Source organism: Mytilus edulis, chromosome 12 (assembly GCF_963676685.1).
Source record: "Mytilus edulis chromosome 12, xbMytEdul2.2, whole genome shotgun sequence".
Taxonomy (NCBI): Eukaryota; Metazoa; Mollusca; class Bivalvia; order Mytilida; family Mytilidae; genus Mytilus; species Mytilus edulis.
In genome coordinates this window covers 44,499,762-44,521,409 of record NC_092355.1, presented here as the reverse complement: position 1 = coordinate 44,521,409, position 21,648 = coordinate 44,499,762, and the positions used below count along the sequence as shown (strand labels likewise).

At 32.4% G+C, this 21,648-nt stretch overlaps 1 protein-coding gene across 1 annotated transcript; it reads right to left on the bottom strand.

The window, feature by feature from the left end:
* Positions 1-13,170: 13,170 nt before the first annotated feature.
* Positions 13,171-15,262, bottom strand: LOC139497113 (clumping factor A-like). Its single transcript, XM_071285198.1, has 2 exons — positions 15,145-15,262; positions 13,171-14,313 (listed from the first exon to the last, which is right to left on the bottom strand). The coding sequence occupies exon 2, from the start codon at positions 14,302-14,304 to the stop codon at positions 13,483-13,485; it is 822 nt and encodes a 273-aa protein (XP_071141299.1). The 5' UTR covers positions 14,305-14,313; positions 15,145-15,262; the 3' UTR covers positions 13,171-13,482.
* Between the last annotated feature and the right edge of the window lie 6,386 nt (positions 15,263-21,648).

Below are 21,648 nucleotides of genomic sequence, written 5' to 3'. Positions count from 1 at the left end.
CGAAAATAATAAGTTATCATCAGTTTAACTGAAAATTATAATAAGCTGATGATTTTATGAAAATGTTTGCCCTGTCCACGACCAACTGTCAGATTAGTGTCTCTTTTTATGGATATTTATCGCATTATCTTTATTTAACCTATATACCGATTTGACACTTTACTATATAAGGGAAATTTATATGAGACCTTCATACAAGTGAGAGGTTTAGCTAACTATAAAACAAAGTTTTATCCACCATATTCTACATAAGACAATATCTGTATCAAGTCAGGAATATGACAGTTGTTATACATTCGTTTGAATTTTTAATTGTGCCAATTAATTATGTTTTTTTTTTTTTTAATTTTACTCGACGTTCGGTATTTTTGTTATTCTACTTTATTCATATATCATATAGCCATTTCGTCCTAAAAATATAAAGTTAATGAATAACTTAAATGGTACAATTGATTAAAAAATTCGAGATTATATTGTTTTGCTCAGAATATGTCATCCTTGTAGTGTTCTCTCTTTTTAAGAGAGGATTTGGTTGCAGAATTTTTGTCGTGAGGAGATTTGTCTCTGTAACAATTATATCGCACGTTTTATATGAAAAGGTCGCAGAGTAGAATTATTTAATCCCAGTTATTGTGCAACTGTATGAAACTGTTGAATTCAGTGGTTCTTCTTTCGATCAATTAATTTTTCAAGTGTACAGAGATTTGGCTTCGGGCATTTCTGCAGTTAATGCACCAAGTACCTAATGTGAATAGAAGGATGCCGATGATCTATCAGGGCCAAAATGACGCGGATAACAGTAGCGATAGCCACAAACCGTAAAATAAACAAAACCAATACAATATAGTTAGCTACGAAAATTACCTGATATATGAAAAGATAAAACGATAAAACGATAAAAACTCATCTACCGGGTTTATGTCAAATCAATCAACTGAAAACATATGGTATATTTTAACCAACTACAAACACCGTATTACAAACTATAGACTTTAAATAGTCGCATAGATAATCTGGCTGGGTTACCCATGTATTTAAGTGCCCAACCCTACCTTCACTTATATCAGTGTAGTAGCAGCACATGATGAGGATAAAATAAATAGCAGATGTAAATTGATTCACTGAAGATATTAGTACTACTAGAACACACCCGCGAAATCGCGGGCATATACAGCTTGTGAACTGCTGTAGGGTGATTTTTTGTAAAGATATTATGTATGGAGAATTTCATAAAAGGTATCAAAAGCCCTCTCCCTTTTTCTAAAATCCGATATTTGTTTCCTCCTTTCCGTTAAATTCAATTATTTTCGTGTTTCGTGCCTCAGACCACAATTATTCTTCTCCTTTGCTGCAATGCATCTTTTGGTAAAAGTCAAATTAAATCAAAAATTTAAAACATGAAATAAATGTAACTACTAATAAATGTAACTGCTTATATATAGACCATTATTAGTCTAATAAAATATGCTTCTATGACAATCCATAAGTGCTTTTTCTTTTGAGAGCCTTATTAACATGCCAATGGTAGGATATGAATCTTGTATAAATGACTAAGACCGACTAAGGCCAATTTGAGGGTAGTCGGAGGGGTCCTGATCCCAAAATCCCGGGCTTAAAAACATGAAATCCCGAGATGCAGAATTTAAAGAAATTCAAATCCCGAAATCGAAAAATATTCCCGGATTCCGTAAGGAACAATCCCCAAATCCCGGGCTTAAAAACACGTGCACGACCCCGACGTCCCGAAAAAGGTCCTGCCTCCCTCTAATCTCTACCCTACTTTCATTTTTGCCAAATCACTACTTTCACTTCCAACAATAAATTTTTATGACCCATTTATGGGCATTATGTTTTCTAGTCTGTGCATCCGTTCTTTCGTCCGCCCGTCTATCCCGCTTCAGGTTAAAGTTTTTGGTCGAGGAGGTTTTTGATGAAGTTGAAGTCCAATCGACTCGAAACTTAGTAAATATAGTTCCGATGTGGCATCCGTGTACTATGGACACATTCTTGTTTCCACATGTTTTACTTAATTTAATATATATTCAACTGGTATGACCCCTTGAATATTAATATTATTTCAAAGAAAAAAGTAGACATAATACAGAGAGTCTCTATATATTAAAGTATTATAATCGTAGTTTTCATGTAGATATAAACGCGAAAAATAATTGTCCGCTCTAAGAAGGTATAATAGTTGTGGTTCTGGCGATCTAAACACCATGATATGGAGAACGCTCTGATTGGCTTATTTATTTTTTCATTTTTGTTATCTATCATACGATTGGTTTTACTTGTTCGTGTTTCAAACCGGAAGTTTATCCATAACTAAAAGTCAGTCTGATGACGGAATCAATATTCGGACTCCTTTTTTTTCATTTTTCTCCAAAAATAACACAATCTGAATAATCATAAGAATGGATGACAAATGCATGTTACATATAGAACACAGAGGCATGATGATTAATTTATCGTGGAAGGAAGAGAAGCGACACACAAAATGAGGTCTTCTCGTTTAATAGTATAGATACATCACTTCATCAAAGATTAAATCAAAATACCTAACAAAACATAAATACAGCTATAATGTGTTTCATAATCCACGCCTCGTTTGGGGAGCTATATAATGTTCATAGAAAAATTGTTTTGTTTATGTACTGTTTCCCAGATATGATTTCTATGTTTCATATCATAGAGACATAACTTGGGAATGCTACCAATATAAATGAAATATTGCGTTTGCATTGAATTCTGAGGGAGACCAAAAGTTAAGGTAGGAGTAGTACAGAACTTGAGTACACGTTTTAACTGTTGTAAGTTCGGGGCATATAAATGTTGAAAATATGCTGCACAGTCCTATATCTTGCCCTGTTAAAAAGGTAGTAGTTCATGTATGAGCTTTCCATTCTGGGATAACTTCATAGTAAAAGTTGTACAGTTTTAGTCGTCAAAGGAGTTCCTATTTGAAATTGCAGTGTCTCTATTTACAGAAATGCAACCTATATTCTTAAAATAAAATCCACTAATAAAAAGATTAAGATTTTGAAATTATATCGTTAAAATGGAATTTATTGCAAACCAGTAAAGATTCACACCAGGAAGTTTTACATCATTATTGATGTTCTGAGAACTTTAACAACGAACATGTTTTTCTTCTTTCTACCGACACTAGATTGTTTTTTTTTTAGATATAATCAAACGAATAAAGGCAATTCTGGAGTTTATTGTCTATTGTTACAATAGCATTATATAACTTGTAATTTCATTGTCAATATTGCAGCATGAAGGTTGAATCACAATGGATTTTTTCTTGTAAAAGTTTTCATTAAGGGTTCTGATTGTCAATATATATAGTTATTTTTTTATTTTGTTTTTATCTCATTCGCATATCAACAATCTATGATTGATTGGCTTAATCCCATCCTATTTTTTTGTGATAAATGTTTTTTGTAGCCCATGGTTCTTCGTGTACTTCGTTTTCAAGGTTAACAACATGACATTGTCAGTTATATTTGGATTATGACTTTGATAGTCTCTTATGTATTTTCGTCTCTCTTCTATCATGTTTATCTAACTGCGTATAACGTATGTTTTTATTATTTTGTTCCATTTGAAAACAGTGAAAATGAGATAGATCTCATTATAATGTCAACTCCAGTCTACTCAAGAGGGACAACAAAAAACCTTATTACTTTACGACAAATTTCCACTTGAAAGACGATGTATTTTTGCTGGTCAATTCAAACATATGCATTGTGTAAATAAAGGCAACAGTAGTATACCGCTGTTCAAAATTCATAAATCGATAGAGAGAAAAAAACAAATCCGGGTTGCAAACTAAAACTGAGGGAAACATATCAAATATAAGAGAACTACGACACAACAGAGACACAACACCGAAACGTAACACACAAAGAAACGAACTATAATGTAACAATGGCCATTTTCCTGACTTGGTACAGGGCATTTAATGAAAAAATGGTGGGTTGAACCTGGTTTTGCGGCATGCCAAACCTCCCGCTTTAATGGCAGTGTTAATTATAACATTGAAATTAAAACATTACACGACAGGGTAACAATAAATAAACAGGTAAATGGGAGAAAATATAGGACAGAGAAACAAACGATCAATAGCCATTCAAAGGTAACAGGTTAAAAAATATTTTAATACACAAAACAATGCTCATATGTAAAAAGTTTGAAAGCCATATCAACTACCAAGTTGAAGATCGCCGAGGACCAAAAGTTCCAAAAAGTTGTGAGGACAGGGTTATCCGCCTGGGACAAAACATCATTATTATCAAGAATAATACATAGTTTTGCAAACAGTAAACTTTATAAAATGACTATATAATTGATATACATGATTAAACTGAAGTGGTGACTAGTTATAGAATAAAAAACGAATACATTACAAAATCACAGCCCTGTTAGCCATAGTCACAAACAATGTTGACCCCATCTGTCAAAATGAACTTGAAATAAAGGGTACAACCGATACTGTTAAGTCTCCCCAATTCTTTTTGTCTGATATAAATATTCTAACAGGTACAATCGGTAAAAAAATTAACATACCAGATATAGAATTTAAAAATTTCTGCTATAAATGAAACAGTCTAAAAGCATTCGGTTTCACGAGTCCGTAAATAGTTATCAAATATACCAGATTATAATTTCGTCTACATAAGACTCATCAGTGACGCTCATATCAAAATATTTATAAAGCCAAACAAGTACAAAGTTGAAAAGCAGGAATTTCAGCCTTCACACAAGACAACTGTTCACAAAGACACCAAATGACAAAGACGTTTAGAACTATAGGTCATCGTTCGCCCTTGTTTTTGATTTGTCTTCCACCTAAAAGTTGACCAAAAATAGCTGTTTTTGATTTGTCTTCCACCGAAAAATTGGCAAAAAATAGCTTTTTATGAAATAAATTAATGACAATTACGTCATTTTCAATTTACAACCTTTATTAACTTTCGATTTAATGTACTTTTAAACAACAAACGAAACTCTTATTTTAGATATTGCCTAAAAGCTGTTACGTACATTGTGGAATTAGTGATCTATATAATAGATTGCAAAATAACTTAATAAAGGTTAATGAAAAATAGATGAAACTTACGGAAAATGTATTGGCAACTAGAAACTGATTATGTTTTAATCATTTAGAAATCATTACTCTCATTTAAAAAGCATTTAGACTCGTTAAGGAGAAAACAGTTCTATAGTTTAGATAATGACTTCGTTATTTCATTGGTTTTCATTTTTTGACAATCAATACGAAATAAAACGAAGTCCAAAAAAGGTTCATAATGAAAACAAATGTATAGAACTTAAGGGGGTAGACCTTGGTACAGGGAGATAACTCTTTAAATCAGTGAATTTTAAGCATTTACCTGAAACAGATTGAAAATAATCTATGTAACCTAGAAGCTTAGAATATATTTATGAAAATGGTTGACACAAACGTACTGATGATTTTAAGAGTTATTTCCCTTGACATAGGTCTACCTCCTTAACGCAGTGTGTATGGTAGATTAATTTTGTAAAAGATTATCATTTTGTGGTGACGTACGGTTAGTGCGAGTCTAAATAATGTGTTTATGGTATCCTCGTGATTTATATATCATAAAGAATAAAACAGAAATGTATCGTGCTCTGATATCTATGTATGACATGTGTTACAGTATTCCACGACACATAACATATAATATTGTTCTCTTGTGTATTTCGGTTATTCTTGCTCTTACTATTAATTCTAGCAATATATGACGGGGTCGTAGAAATGTGGGTGTCCTTCCAACATTACGTTTGTCATACACTTATCCAGGAATTACCCTTAACCCGGAAATTTACCTTTATTCAATACCCTCAATCAAGGAACAAGCATATTCTGTGATATTTTTTCAACAAAGCAAAATGTTTTAAATATTTCTTTTTAATTAGATTAACAGTTAATTAAATTAATTCTTGTAGTTTTAAGATATATTTTGCTGTTTTGCTTGAGACATATGAATACCTTTTTACTTTCTATGTACAGAATTTTAAAATTAGATTTTTGTTTTGAAGATTACGTAGATTATAACTATAATTCACATTTTTTCACAAAGCTACGTAGTGGTACTATGAAGTTAAATGTTGAGGTGGGGCGTTATACAAATATACTAAGAGAAAACAGATTATGTACTTGCTGTAATATGAAAAGTGTTGAAGATGAGTACCATTTTACGTTAGTGTGTCCTGTGTATAGACATGTACGACTGCAGTTTTTGCCAAATTATTACTGTTCGTGGCCAAATGTGACAAAACTTATGTATCTGTATCGAACAAAATCTAGATCTTTAGTTGGAAATTTATGTAATTATTTGAAATCTGCCTGGCAGATTAGATCACATCTACTAAGTTGATAATTTTTCTATTGTAATATCTTATTATATTGTTCTCTGTTGTTTATTGTGTGTCACAATGTAAATATGTTTGTGTTGCTATAGCATGTAACTACTGCTTTGCAAATAAAGAATTCATTCATTCATTCATTCATTCATTTTTATCCTATATCTGTAAAGGAACAACATTTTGATTTTAGGGGCAGAGGGGTCAGAAGAATTCTGAAAAATGCTAACTTAAATTGGCTTGGCAAAAATTGAAAATAGATTAATTTGCACAAGACAGAATGGAAATGAATTTTCTGTACACATAATGCAGCATAGTTAACGGATATTTAAGTGTACAAAAGTGAAAATAAAACAAATTTTAGCTCGGCCAAGCGGCAGATAAAATCAGCAAATAAATTATCAATCCGGAAAAATACTCCAATTTTTTGTCCAACGAATATGTGATTAAATTTTACGGAAAATAAAACGAAAAACATCCATTTTTTATTTGATCATTAGGTAGAAGAATGTCTGAAAATGTATCACTCAAAGGCATTGAAATTCTAATTTTATCCAAATTTTTGGTGGATGTCTGACATTGTCACCCCCTTTTTTCAATATTTTATGGTAAATAAATGCAGAATGTTGCCACGGAAACACAAAAATGGAATTATATTTCACCTTTTTAACTTTTGAAAATCAAATCTATGGACGATACAGATTACATACATATGCACATGTATAACACAAACAGTTAGGTTAATGTATTAGAAAGCCAGGAATAGAAGATGATAAAACATTTTGTGGTAGAAATTTGAATATTATTTTTCTAACTGTGGAGTGCTACCTAAAGTCACACAGATATTAGACGTTATATATTCCATTTCTACTGGTGCTTCAACTGGATAGTGTCTCATGTAATAAATAAACCACACATTTTCTTCAACATGCTTGTGTCTTTTTAATGACAGCATATCCTGTTTCATATTGATCCTTTTGACGAAGTGATAATTTTATGTTTTTTACTGTTTGACGACCATATATTGCAGGTGCTGGTAATTAAAAAACGACAAACACCACAAGAAGCCAAAGGACGATGATGCAAGCATATGTGTTTTTTCGAATATTTTACAAAGCTTGATATTGGAAGGGTGACATGAATAAGAGGGTGTAATGAACTAACGACAATCACAGATAAAAAGGTGTGACAGGCCCATAGAGAATTTGACGGGGTTTCAAATGTTCGTTAGCGCTCAACCATTCGATAACCCGGGACAGTTGTGAACAAAACAAAAACAAATTTTAGAGCAAACTGTAAAATCAATTTGAAATGGCCTGACTCGTCTCGTCATATGGACAAAAACTTTGATGAGAGATTTTTTTTTATTGAAACGTGGAATTACGCATGTACACAACATAGTAATAATTTAGCTATAAATCTTGTAGACGATTTTTCCAGTGAACGGGTTCAGAGTTTGTGATGGATCCGGAAATGGTTCGTTGTCAACGGAGCATGACTTTAGCAACGTACACAACTTTTCCGCTTTGTCGTATGACAAAAATGAACATGTTTCGAAATGGAGACAACAAAACTTGGCGCAGGACAATAGATTCTCTGCATATCTCTTTGGAATATCCATATCAGTACAATACAGATTATGTATGCTTGTCGGAATATAAAGTCCTCGGTTGATATACGTTCGTTCTGAAAATGCAAAATATATATCATAATGCAGTCAAGTCTGAAGACTTTTTAAAATACATTTTTTTTTATTATAGTTTGCAGTTCGTCAAGCTATTGCTATTAGTTTAGACTTATTTGTTATAATTCGATGGACTGCCGATGCGTATCATCATATACGTAACATAAACATGATTAAATCTGACACATTTTTAATTTGAACCCCGGCAATTTAAATCTCTACCAAGTCGGCAGTCTTTTTCGATGATTGCCGATGGTTACTGTCTGTAATATATGTTGCTCTATTATTGCTTGTTTCATAAATCAGTCCGGTGGTTTCGTTCTTTAAATGGTTTCACATTTTGTCGAAGCCCTTAATAGAAGATTGTGTGTTGTAGGTTTAGGGGATTGATGAATGCTTTAAGGTGATCAATAGCTTTGTAAATTGTGTCTTGTAGGTTTTGGGGATTGATGAATGCTTTAGGTGATCACTAGCTTTGTATATGCACTTCATTAGTTTTCATAGTATATATCAACTATTTTGGCCACAAGCATCACTGAAGAGACATGTATTGTCGAAATGCGCATCTGGTGCAAGAAAATTGGTACCGTTAATTTAATTACTACCACTGGGTCGATGCCTCTGCTGGTGGACTATTAGTCCCCGAGGATATCACCAGCCCAATATATCAACATAATAAAGTTATACTTAGTAAACATAGTATTTCCTTTTTTAGTCATTTCTTACTATAGTCGTATACACCTGCTTCGAATGTGAATACTGGTTTTAGTCTGTTATTATTCTCCGAAACTACAAATCACAGCTTCTTTAAATTTGACAGCCTGTTCTCATGTAAGTATGTCAAATTAAGAATGGATTTGGGTACAAAACCCGACAAAAGAGCAGAAAACAGCCGAATGGCCCCTAGGGGTCTTCAACATATTGATTAGATCCAGAATCCGGGGACGTGCTTCAGCTGCCCCCAAATAAAAAATGTCTCTATTTCCGGCCGTTTATTTGTTCATCGGTAATCTTATTCTCTTTATCGAATGATTCTTATTCTTACACATAATGGCCATATATGAAATTTTTGTCACATGTTTTCTTAAGATACACCAACCAGATCCTCCTTACATTTGTTGCAATGCCTCATGCTCCAAGTTAACCGTGTGACGCAGTTTCACATCCACCCCTCATTTAATTCCTGTTTACCGAATACCGATATTTTAAGTATTATTAATAACTTATAATCAAAAGTTACTGTTCAACTTTATCTTTTTCTTGGTATTTAGTGTTGTTGATGTGCCACTAAATTTATCAAAACTCTTCTATTAAAGTATCAATAATTATAATACCCATGTTATTCGTTATAATTAATCTTTATAAAAACGGGTTCTTTTTAACCAGTACTCACCATTTATGCCTTTGCACAAATCCATCATACACAAAAAGTTAACAATTAAAAATTTGACAAAATTCCTTCTTGTACCACTGAAAGTCATTTTCAAAATAACTCAAAAATGGTCCCATTTGTTAGAATATAAATGTGATAAAAAATATGTTTGTTTCAGTTAAACGGGTTTGCTTTAAAAATCAAAATGTTTCTCTTTTACATATGAGAAAATTAATTTTGTTCTGCTTTTATCTTTATCACCAAAGTATATTAATGGGTTTATTATAACTGATTGTATCTGAAAACAAGAAATGTGGGAACAATTTTAGATAATTCTCTTTTGACTAATACGACAAAGCTTAAAGTAACGAGAGTAAAATTATAAATGATGAGTCAACACTATTATGGATAAAAGGGTATTCTAATTAAACTCGAAGGTTTTCAGTTTTGTTCTTGTCGAAACTAATATTTAATTACATTGACGTGGAACAGCAACACTATCAATGATAACAAACCTAATTGCTTTAATTTCTACAAGTTAATTCTAGCCTGAAATTTATGTTCTAGAGAACGTATGTAATTGCATCTACTAAAATGTCTATAGATGCTATTAACTTTGCTCATTGTTGAAGGCCGTACGGTGATCTATAGTTGTTAAATTCTGTGTTATTTTGTTCTTTAGTCGAGAGTTACATCTCATTGGCAATCATACCACACCTTCTTTTTTATATCTATATATAGTCCTTATACAATAATGTTCAGGTGGGTGGTACCCAACACTTTCACTAAAATTTATTTGGCTCGTTTAATTTTCATAAAATTTTGACAAAGTATTTACTTTGACCCTTTAACCAAAATATATAAATTTTAAAAATTTTGAACCAATCATTTTATCAGAAAAAAATTACACTGGTTATATAGCAGATTGACAAACACCAATTTTGATCATTGAGAAGCTTTTAATATTCCCTTTACAACACAACGTAATTAAAACGTTAAGCTGACTTTACAGAGTTATCTCCCTTTAGTGTTAGGTACCACCTTAATTATCTGGTCTAGGTGCTCATTAATTTATACATGTACTTCTGATTCTGATACATGTCATACATGTACATGTTGTTGTTTGATATTTGCTGATAGTATCCCCAAAATTTTGTATAACGTTATGTCCGTGATAAACCATCGGGTAAATACAAACAACTTTAAAAACAGTATCGTGGTTTTAATATGGGGAGTATTATTCAAAAGGTAAGTTTGCGGTCAAATGGGCAATTCAAAATACAGATGAACAGAATAATCCTGCCCTAAAATTGACTATACTGTCTGCGCTAAAATACCCCTATTAGTTTCAAATTTTTCGCTAAAATGTCCAGCGCCCAGAGAAAAAAAACTAAAAAAGAAATAGAATAATCATGAAAGTATTATATTGACAAGAACCTCAACGAAAAAATTAGTACATTCCTATCCAACATATTTCTTTAAGAAAGTTAAAGAGTTAGTCAAATGCATGATATATTCTTTGTAGGGTATCTTCTATGTCGTTTCGCCTGTTCTGTTTACTGATGCTGATCTTATCACGTTGTTGTTTTCTTATCTAAGATCAACAATGTATAAAAACACATGAACACTCCTGTAGTTGTTTGTTAATTGCACCAGTATGACGACACATATTTTCGTTTAATTGATGAAGTCGAAAATTTAAAAGATCTAAAAATATCTGTCCATATATAAAACAGAATGACTAATGAAAATTAGCTGTATCTGGAAAGAAGGAGATATTTTAAGATTTGGTAAATATGATTTAATAGTGTGTCTTTCTCAATCTATTTAAAAATCGATCTCTTATCGCTCCCGTATTTGATACACGACATATCAGAAAACGGGAGCGATGAGATATCGGTTTTTAATTAGATTGTTTCTTTCTATGTTATGATTTTACAGTATTGTTTCGGATAGGGGTGAGGGTAAGCACCTATTCAAACGTTTGAACACGCTGCAATTGGTTGCATCTGTCCCAAGTCAGGAACCTGATGTTCAGTGGTTGTTGTTTGTTGATGTGGTTCATATGTGTTTCTTGTTTCTAGGTTTTTACATAGGTTGGACCGTTGGTTGTCCCGTTTAGATAGTTTAACAATAGTCATTTTTGGGTCCCTTTATAGCTTGCTGTTCAGTGTGAGCCAAGGCTACATGTTGAAGACCGTACTTTGACCTATAATGGTTTACTTTTATAAATTGTGACTTGGATGGAGAGTTGTCTCATTAGCACTCATATCAAATCTTCTTATATCTATTAGGAACTTGAAAAAAATCCGGAAAAAAATACTTGTACTTGAAGTAGGGAGTTTGGAGAAAATAATGAAATGCGCGTGCAGTGTGCGGTATGGCAAAGTAAAACTCTTAATTTTAAATAAAAGGTTGAAATTTTGCATCGAGTATACATATGTAGTTTCCTTCTTCGTCCAGTTCGACTCATGTGCCAAATAGTTGTATATGTTAGATTTAATATGCCATGGATCACCAAGCAAATATCAAACATTTTTTTAACAGTGATCAGAGGCGGACCAAGAGGGGGTCGTAGAGGGCATACGCCCCCTTTTACTTGAACTTTTTTTTTGTTACGCTCGGCGAAAAATTCTATTCTACTTCCCAATTTAAAAATCCTGGATCCGCCCCTCGTGATTTGTTTACATCCTGAATATGCATGAAATATTTGTCACTGGACATTATCAATCAACTGTCCTACATGTTTCTATCATGATTGCTTTTGGAATAGCTTAACTTTCAATATGACTGGATGCGTTTAAAGAACGACCAATGGGATGGATCCTACCGAGTTAAATATATTCCTGATATCATCATATGACAAATGTAAATTGACTTTTCTGCGTAAAAGTTTAACCGTTCTCACAACGCATATGCTAAGAAATTTGTGTTTTTGTTGAAATGCATAAAATATTTGCAATTGGACTTTCAACAAAGCCCGTAAAAACTGATATTTCTCAAATGGTCACATGGTAGTTAAATGTCATTTCCTAAAGAATTAAGTACACATCCGGTTATTTCGACATATTCTGTAATTACGGACTAACAGATACTAAACAAATTTCCGGGATCGCACTACATGTATAAACGTTCGAAGTCGATTTGTTGGAGATCCTGTCAATATAATACTTCCATGATATGATTTAAATATGAAATTTTATTCCTTTGTTATTAAAATTTAATAATAAATTAACTTTAAATTTAATTTTCATTTTATTTGTACAGGCGGTTTGGTTACAAGATATCTATCAAAGAAATATGTTCTTTTCATGAACTGGTGTTCCTTTTAATTTTCAATTATGTACCGATCGCGAGTCAGGGTCCTCCTCATTGGTTATCTTTTGTTATATATCAGGGGAAACTGTATATCATGCTGGTTTTTTGTGTCTATGACTCGGGACAATTTAGAGCTTGCAATGATGTATAGACACCTGATGGCGGTTTTATATGGATGTTGAACTCTAGGTGTCGATTTTTGTTATTTGTTGGGTTGTTAGCTCATTGACATGTATCCTATACTTATTACTGGCGGAATATAAGATGTTCGTCCTAGAGACATATCTGCTCTTGTCGGTATACCACGCTTTGAACATTTATGTTACGTGTTAAAATTTGACAACGAAAGTTTAACCAAACAATCAATAGAATAATTGTCTTCTCAAATAATAATTATAACTTATATTCTGGGATTTAATTCAAATAGATAACGATAAATTAATCAGCATTCTACATTATAAATGAAAGAAATCAAAATTTAAATATTTTTTTCTCTCATATGAATGCTTATAGAAAGAAAAGTAAAGCAAGCACAAACAAAAATAAAACAGAGTTTAAAAAAAAAAGAATAGCACTTTCAAGAACTTAAAACAAATGAACAAATAATTGTTCTCTAATGGTTAATTAAATATTATAAATGGACAAAACAATGAGTTCTCATCATCTTCACTCACATCGTTGAGGTTTATTTTATCAATACCACCAAATATGTCTAGATACCGGTAAATATATCATTATCATCAATTGCATCATCTATGTCGTTGCCAATATCAGATAAATCACTGTCAATAAAATCTGGAAAATCTTCATCGATTATTTCATTATCGGCGTCGCCGATGTCAGGAATATCAATATCACTTAAGTCTGAAATGTCCTCGTCGCTAAAATGACCATCATTACCATCGTCGTCGCCTTCATCGCCAATTACGTCGTCGTCTCCTTCATCGCTAAATAAGTCGTCGTCCCCTCCATCGCCACCGATCTCATCTTCATCTCCATCGCCATCAATTTCATCTGCATCACCATTGACATCGTCGTCAACTTCGTCTTCATTGTCATCGTCGTCACCTTCATCGCCATCGATCTCTTCTTCATCATCATCATCAACATCATCATCATCATCGACATCGACGTCATCTGCATCAGCATCGTCGTCCCCTTCATTGCCATCGACGCCGTCGTCACCTTCATCGTCCTCACCATTGACATTATCGTCCCCTTCATCACCATTGTCGGCAACATCATTGCTTGCGTCTTTCTCAACATCCTCTTTATCATCAACTTTGTCGCCGATTTTATAAGCGTCGGCTTTTTTGTCCTCAGTTACATTATCATCATCCTCAATATCATCGTTTTTGTTGTTAACAGCTCTTTTCTTTCGGTTATCTAACTCAGTTGAATCACTAAAATTTTCAAAATCATCGCTTATCGAACTGTCAGAGGCAGTAAGTCCACCATTGTCTATTATAACAGGTTTTGCAGTAACTGTTACGGCAACAAGCAATATACCAAAATATGTGATGACAAATTTCATTGTAGCTATCTGAAATAAAATTTTATTTATTAGTAAGAGTTTTGCTTTTTCAATTCATTCATTAAGAATACAGTTTTTTTCTTTTTAAACATTATAACTAAATGGAACTAGAAATAATGGATCTTAATACATTTTACTATAATAACATTGTGTATATGTGTATATGGTTATTTATCTTACCTCCTATTCATTTCTAAGAATTCGTGGAGACCGTGTATAATCCATATTAGGTTAGCAAGGTTCCATATTAGGTTAGTAGTGGAGTTGTGTCCCTTTATACAAACAAACACGGCGGTGAGAAAAAAATCAACACAATTAAATGGATAATGAAGGATTGAAATTTATTCCTTACACCACATTTAAAGCTAACAAGTTGTTATTGTTGGCATTCGTTTTTTAATAGACATATGGAAGTTGGTTCATAATACTAACAGTATGGAAGACTTGATCACTTTTATAGGCCACCATTCTAAATATCACATATCAAGATATTCGTTACGTAGTGTGCTGGTGACCTAACACGATATATATGGGGTCAATAAATTCCATATGGGGATTCGAGCTTCGCTCTCACCCCTGCTTTCATCCAATATGGAATTTACCTACCCCATATATCGTATTAGTTCACTAGTGCACATTGTAACTCATAATGTTTTCTTTTAAATGATTAGATGATTTTCTTTGACAGTAAATGAAAAAAGAAAGTTAATTAATAACACAACCCACATAATAACAACAATAGAACAACACTGTTCAAGAAACAAATAGCAGGGTCTAGACTACTATGCCATTAATGTTTCGTTAGTAAACTAACATATGAATAATATATGCGAAACATACCTGTTTTCCTGTTTTTTCAATTAAACAATTTTATTAATCTACTTTTCAAAGACGTCTGCAGTAAGTGTATATGCAGTCTTAAATATCACGGATCTGTTTAGTGTTGCGTATTTCCTTTTCGAATTAAAATCGTACATAGTTAATATAATTATCATCTATTTAAGTTTATGATCACCTACATATACTTTATCCGGATTCGAACGATTTTCTATTTTAAACATTTTCATTTTTTTTTTAAATATTTCTGAGTTGTTTTCTCATGAAAATGCCTACTAGTAATTTAGGGCCGTTGTGTTCGATGTTGGTACGAATTCCATTTTGCTATAGATTGGCCAGTTCGATAAAAAAAAATATAGTGATGTATGGTTGAATTCATGTCATTAGACTTGAAAATAAAGAAAAAAAGGAACCGAAATTAAAAATACCAAGAATTATAACACTTAATTATCCAATTTTTACGCAAATACGTAATGTCCAACGTTACATTTTGTGTGCAAAAGATCGGAGTTCTGTTTTTTATCTACAGTATTTTTTCTCTGATCATCGTTGAACTTCACAAGAGTATTGCTATTGTTATAGTTATTCGCGTGTTAAAGCAAAATCAACGTCACAACTATTCATATTCAGGTTTTTAGTTATGATTTATTGAAAAAACAAGAATTAATATGTGTCAGTTTTTTGTTAAAACTTTTAACATGGCTACATAGATTTTCTTTAAAAAGAAAATCAATTGTTTTATTCAAGTCTTCAAAAAATGTACTGCTATTGACCTTATTGCATTTCCGTACTCTTATCAGTATACAGCTTTTGCGTGTGCAGTGACATTTACATGGGCATCTCGCGTGAGAAATTTAACAACCCCAGAGTTAATGTGAAGGAAAACCCGTGACGAAAAAACAAACAAATCAAACGTGAAGAGAAGATACTGTTAACTGACTCTAGAAGAACACACCAAGTACAACAAATCATTTAACTGACAAATCTAAACTACTGAAAACGCATTGAAAATAACTAACATCGCTCTGCCATCCATCTCCCTTATTTGCTCCTTATTCTGAGTTGATTCTTTGTCAAGGTCTATGCACGTAAACTTCTGCACCAAAAATAAATCAGCAACTTAAGATTTTGATCAACCGGCAATAAATGCAATCTATTTCTATTCGTTTATACGTTATAGATAAAAAAAAATAAAAAAATGTTAAAACAAGAATGTGTCCATAGTACGCAGATACCCCACTCGCACTGTTTTATAGTGGACCGTGAAATTTGGGTCAAAACTATAATTTGGCATTCAAATTTAATTATAAAGATCATATCATGGGGAACATGTGTAACAAGTTTCAAACTGATTGAATTTCAACTTCATCAAAAAAAACTACCTTGATAAAAAAAATTAATCTGTAGCGGGACAGACGGACAAACGAACGAACGGACGGACGAATGGACACACAAACCAGAAAACAAAATGTCCCTCTATTATCGTATATGGGGCATTAAAACCGTACACAGAGTGAGGACTTTAAGGGTTGATTCAGTGGACATGCATGCAATGGTTCAAATTCCTTAAAATTATTATCACCGGGAACTTTAAGGACAAACAGTGGACTTGGGCATCAATAATAATTCATTGCTTAGTTTAGAAACACAGTCATTGTTATATATTTGTACATCATTGTAAGATAAGAAATACAGAGCTTGTGTAAATGAATAGAATCCTGAGTAGCCTTGGATAAATTAAATACAAATTTTCTCTGCAGCATTTGTGTGGACTACTCACAACACTTTTTGTATAAGACCGTATGTTGAACTTTAGATTTCATTTCGGGTTTTTTTGTCGTTTAGTTGCTGTCTCATAAACGCTTTCGACAAATATCCATTTATATATGTCAATGAATTTAGTTTGGTCAATTTCTTCATTCAGTCTTGTGTTTTTAATCGACTACAATGTATTAATCTGATGTTTTGTACAAATCAATTCAAAAAGTTGCATACTAATATACATAAATTTAGGAAACGTCAATACAGACAATTGCTTTTCAAGTCCACCAGGAGAGTCTGTTATCGGATGTTTTCGTTGCTTGGTGAATTTAATGAAAAATGACAATACCTCAAAACAAATTTTACCACTACTCATATTGACTGAATAAAGAATGGAATGTAGTTTTCCGACCTAAATCAGTCGTTTGTCAGGCAATGTACGTTGCTTAACGACTTTAGACCTTTGAATGATCAATATAAAAATGACAGCTGTGTAAGCAAACTATTATCCCATTTCACTGGAATAGTCTTTACCAAAGACGAGGAAGCTATTTGTTTGACAGAGAATTTGGTTAACAAAGAATAGCAGAGGCTTTTGCTGACTTTGACCGATCTATATATGTAGATGATATATGTTTAATTATATCACCCAGATGTGACGTATCACATATTAAATACGAGGCGTATTAATAACAACTGATCGTTCCATGGATGTTATTTTTGGTGAATAAAGTCAAATGTCAAGAAGTCGGCCCTATTCAGGAAACAGTAAACCATAGCTGTGGAATATTTCAGGGAGTGTACAAGAGCAGAATTCAGCTTACCTGTCCAAAGTCAGGAATCTTATGTTCAGTAGTTGTCGTTGGTTGATGTGGTTCATAAGTTTTTCTTGTTTATCGTTCTTTATAGAGATTAGACCGTTGGTTTTCCCGTTTAAATGGTTTAAAACTAGTATTTTTTGGAGCCTTTTAAAGGATGTTCGGTGTTAGCTAAGGCTCCGAGTTGAAGACTGTACATTGACCTATAATGGTTTACTTTTACTAATTGTGACTTGGATGGAGAGTTGTCTCATTGGCACTAATACCACATCTTCTTATATCTAATTGCAGACTGTGTTTGTTAGTTCTGGTTCAAACTTTAATTCAAAATCAAATAACATCGTCCGGACTGTAATATTTTTTGATATTATGATTAATCTGCATCCTTATATTTACTGCTTGTTAACTAAATTGTACCAAACAGGAGATTGGAGGGAGGATGTCAATGATTTAAATAAAACAAAATAAAAAATTATATAATATATTATGCAATCGTATACTTTTACTTTAATTGCATATGACATTATGTATTTTGAATTCAAGGAATTAAACATATCACGAGGGAAACATGTTTAAGTATAACATATTGGAGTTTAACGTTATTTTCATATCGTGTCATAGAAGCCTATGTCGGTTAGATTATATTTAACGTCTTCTTCATTCTCAAAACTACTAGTTTCGTTGTTAAAAAAACGGCCATTATCATAGGCAGTTATTTAGAATGCTGCTTATTTTGTAATCAGTTTTATTTAGAATGCTGCTTATTTTGTAATCAGTTTTTTTTAATAACTAGTTTTAGAAAGAGAGATTATAAATATTTAGATACACCAATAAAACCTCATCAGGTTAATGGAAATCATGATTTTAAAGAAGACAAATAAGAAGAGGTATAACACAGACTATGAGATAAAATAATAAAATGTTTCAGTTGTATTTAATTTGACTGGCAAATGCAAATGTTCATACACACTGCGAACGTCATTTTGTCTCTGATGAGGAGTCGTCTCATTGGTATTCCTACCTTATCTGCTTCTTTTTTTCATAATTTGATTTTTACATGCACGGAGGAACTTGAATATACTGATTATTAATGATTATAACATTCTAAATACACGTACTTTTTGTGTCTTGTTTTAACATGTATTGCTAAAATGGAGCGTGCATTGTTTAGCTTTATTTTTACTATTGTGAATAGTTTTATATAATTTTATACTTTACAACATGTTATGAGGAGATAGTTGTTGTTCTATCATTTTCATACTCACATGAATAATTTTATCTTTAAATTCACTTGTTTTATTATTTTTGTCATTTGGAAATATTTGTATTATATTTGTTAATTGTTTTGCGTATAATGTTGTATTATGTATCTTTGAAGTCAAATCATCGAGACGAAAAAAAAGCACGAATTGAGGTTTCTCTTGCAATTTTAAAGGAAAGTAAAAGTCTGGAGGGTTCCTACAATAAATTACCATCGACTATCGGTGCAATCGACGGAACAACAGACAGAGATACATCAACGCAAGACAGACCCACAAAAACACATACTGATCACAATTTTCTTATCACTTACACCTTCACTGCTGCAGTCACACACAGGCAGTCACACACAGATTGTAATCAATAATCAAGATCACATAATTTTATTGGAGTAAGATTTTGTGGGACATCAGAACAATGCTAAACAGTTTAGATGAAAGGGTCAAATCGGAGCAGACAAAAACTTTACTTAGTGAAATAATATATCCAAACCGCTATCCTGTTGTGACGCCGTACATCGTACATCAGCAGATTATAAGAAAGCTGGAAACTTAGAGAGATATTGAAGAAAGACTTATTACAGAATACCGAGTACCGTTGAACATGATATTGCAATTCAAAATGCTATAAAGTCAAAGGAACTCGTTCATAGGGATCCCTGTCACAAACCTTATGCCATTTGTGGCGGTAATTTTGTCAATCGCCGTAAACAACTTTCAACTAATATAGTATTGATGAAAGTACATTTTTCACGATATTTTTTGTTAAATCATCCCTGTTATTCAACTTGTTTTACTTTGACTCGTATATGGACTCAGGTCGGGATAAAATACTTATGTTCTACTTCATAACTTCAAGCGAATATAAATTATTTACAAAATAAACTCAACACCTTTGTATGGGATCAGCTCGCCTGACAGTGTGCAGCAAAGCTTTAATTTTATTAAAGACAAATGCAATGTAATGATGTTCATCAGTGTTAATTACTGTCTGCATAGGCCGCTGCAGGTAACAAACACAAAAACCAATCTACAAAAATAAAAACAATTTTCCTTATGTACGCAAATACTTATTATGAATCAAACAAGTGTGGACACATATGAGTGTGGATAGTATGTTTGGATGTTTGACAGTGTCTTATGACAAAAGGAGTTCTATGTTTTTCCTATATGGTGTTATTAGTTGTGTTGCACGATGACAAACAATCTGAGCATTAGGAGTGTTGTTTATTTATTATTTAGTTTTTATGTTCAAGACGGGCATGGAAGAGACATTAAGTGCATTAGTTACCAAATGATTATGTTAGAATATGTTCCACATCTTTGATTTTGGATACATTTTGTAGCTAGGAGAGCAACACAGAATACATTTTTCTAGGTTCATTTTTTCATGTGGTTTTTTTTCCTTTTCTAAATGGGAGATGATATCTAGATTTGAGAACATGATATAAAGAGCCTGTAATTCAGTGGTTGTCGTTTGTTTATGTGTTAAATATTTGTTTTCATTTATTTTTTGTACATGAATAAGGCTGTTAGTCTTCCTGCTTAAATTGTTTTACATTGTCATTTCAGGGCCTTTTATAGATGATTATGCGGAATTGGCTTTGCTCATTGTTGATGGCCTTACGGTGACCTGTAGTTGTTAATTTCTGTGTCATTTTGGTCTCTTGTGGAGAATTATCTCATTGGCAATCATACCACATCTTTTTTTATATGTATTTGCTTACTATTTGTATGGTTCTATTTATATTACTTTGTGGAGGATCTTCAGTATCATTAGTAAAAAAAATTGTTAAAAGGTCGAATTGTTCCTCAGATTAGAATACATTTATTGGTTTTTAGTAATGACAATGCCTGACAAGATGCTAGGGGCTAGATGAGCTAGGAAGTAAACTTCTGTGCTGATTTTTATCAATTCTTTGATAATATTTCCTCCAAAGCTGGTCGAAGCAAAAACAAAATGGACAACTATGAAAATGATTTCACCAAAAGAACTTTTTTGAGCATGCTCCAAAGACTCAAAACTGCTCCAAAAGTAATCTAATAGAATTTCAAGCATGTCAAGTGGATATTATCAACATATACTTAATTAGTCTTAATATGTCTAAATATCTAAAAAGTTATAGTATTCAAAAGGTATTGCAAAATTATTCTCTTTTCATACAAATATAAGCGATACATGTACCACAAATACAGTATTTGTTGTGGTATGAAAGTGTAGTAATTAACATTTACTGTTACAATGCTAATTCACACAAATTTATTAGAAATAAACAATTGAATGAAAAATGTTGAACATGTACAATGAAACATAGTTTTAGAAACCAATTAGGCCAGATAGGCCTTATAATTTTTTTTAAACATAATCGAATGACCATTTACACTCAGGACCAAGTCATCAGTAGGCAGTACAGATGTATTAAAACTACCTAGCATCATATTGCTAGTAGCTGGAGTAGCATTGTCGGGTAAATTTGTTCTTTTTATAAAATTTGGTCAAAGGACATATAATGTTTGGTTCAAATCGATATATGCTTTTTATATCCCTATTACTTACATTGAAGAAAGAGGTGATACTACTTTGACAAATCCTTGTACATTAGAGTTGTCTGTCAAATCTTTATTTCACAAAGAATGAATTGCATAACAATGAACTGAGCTCAAAGCAA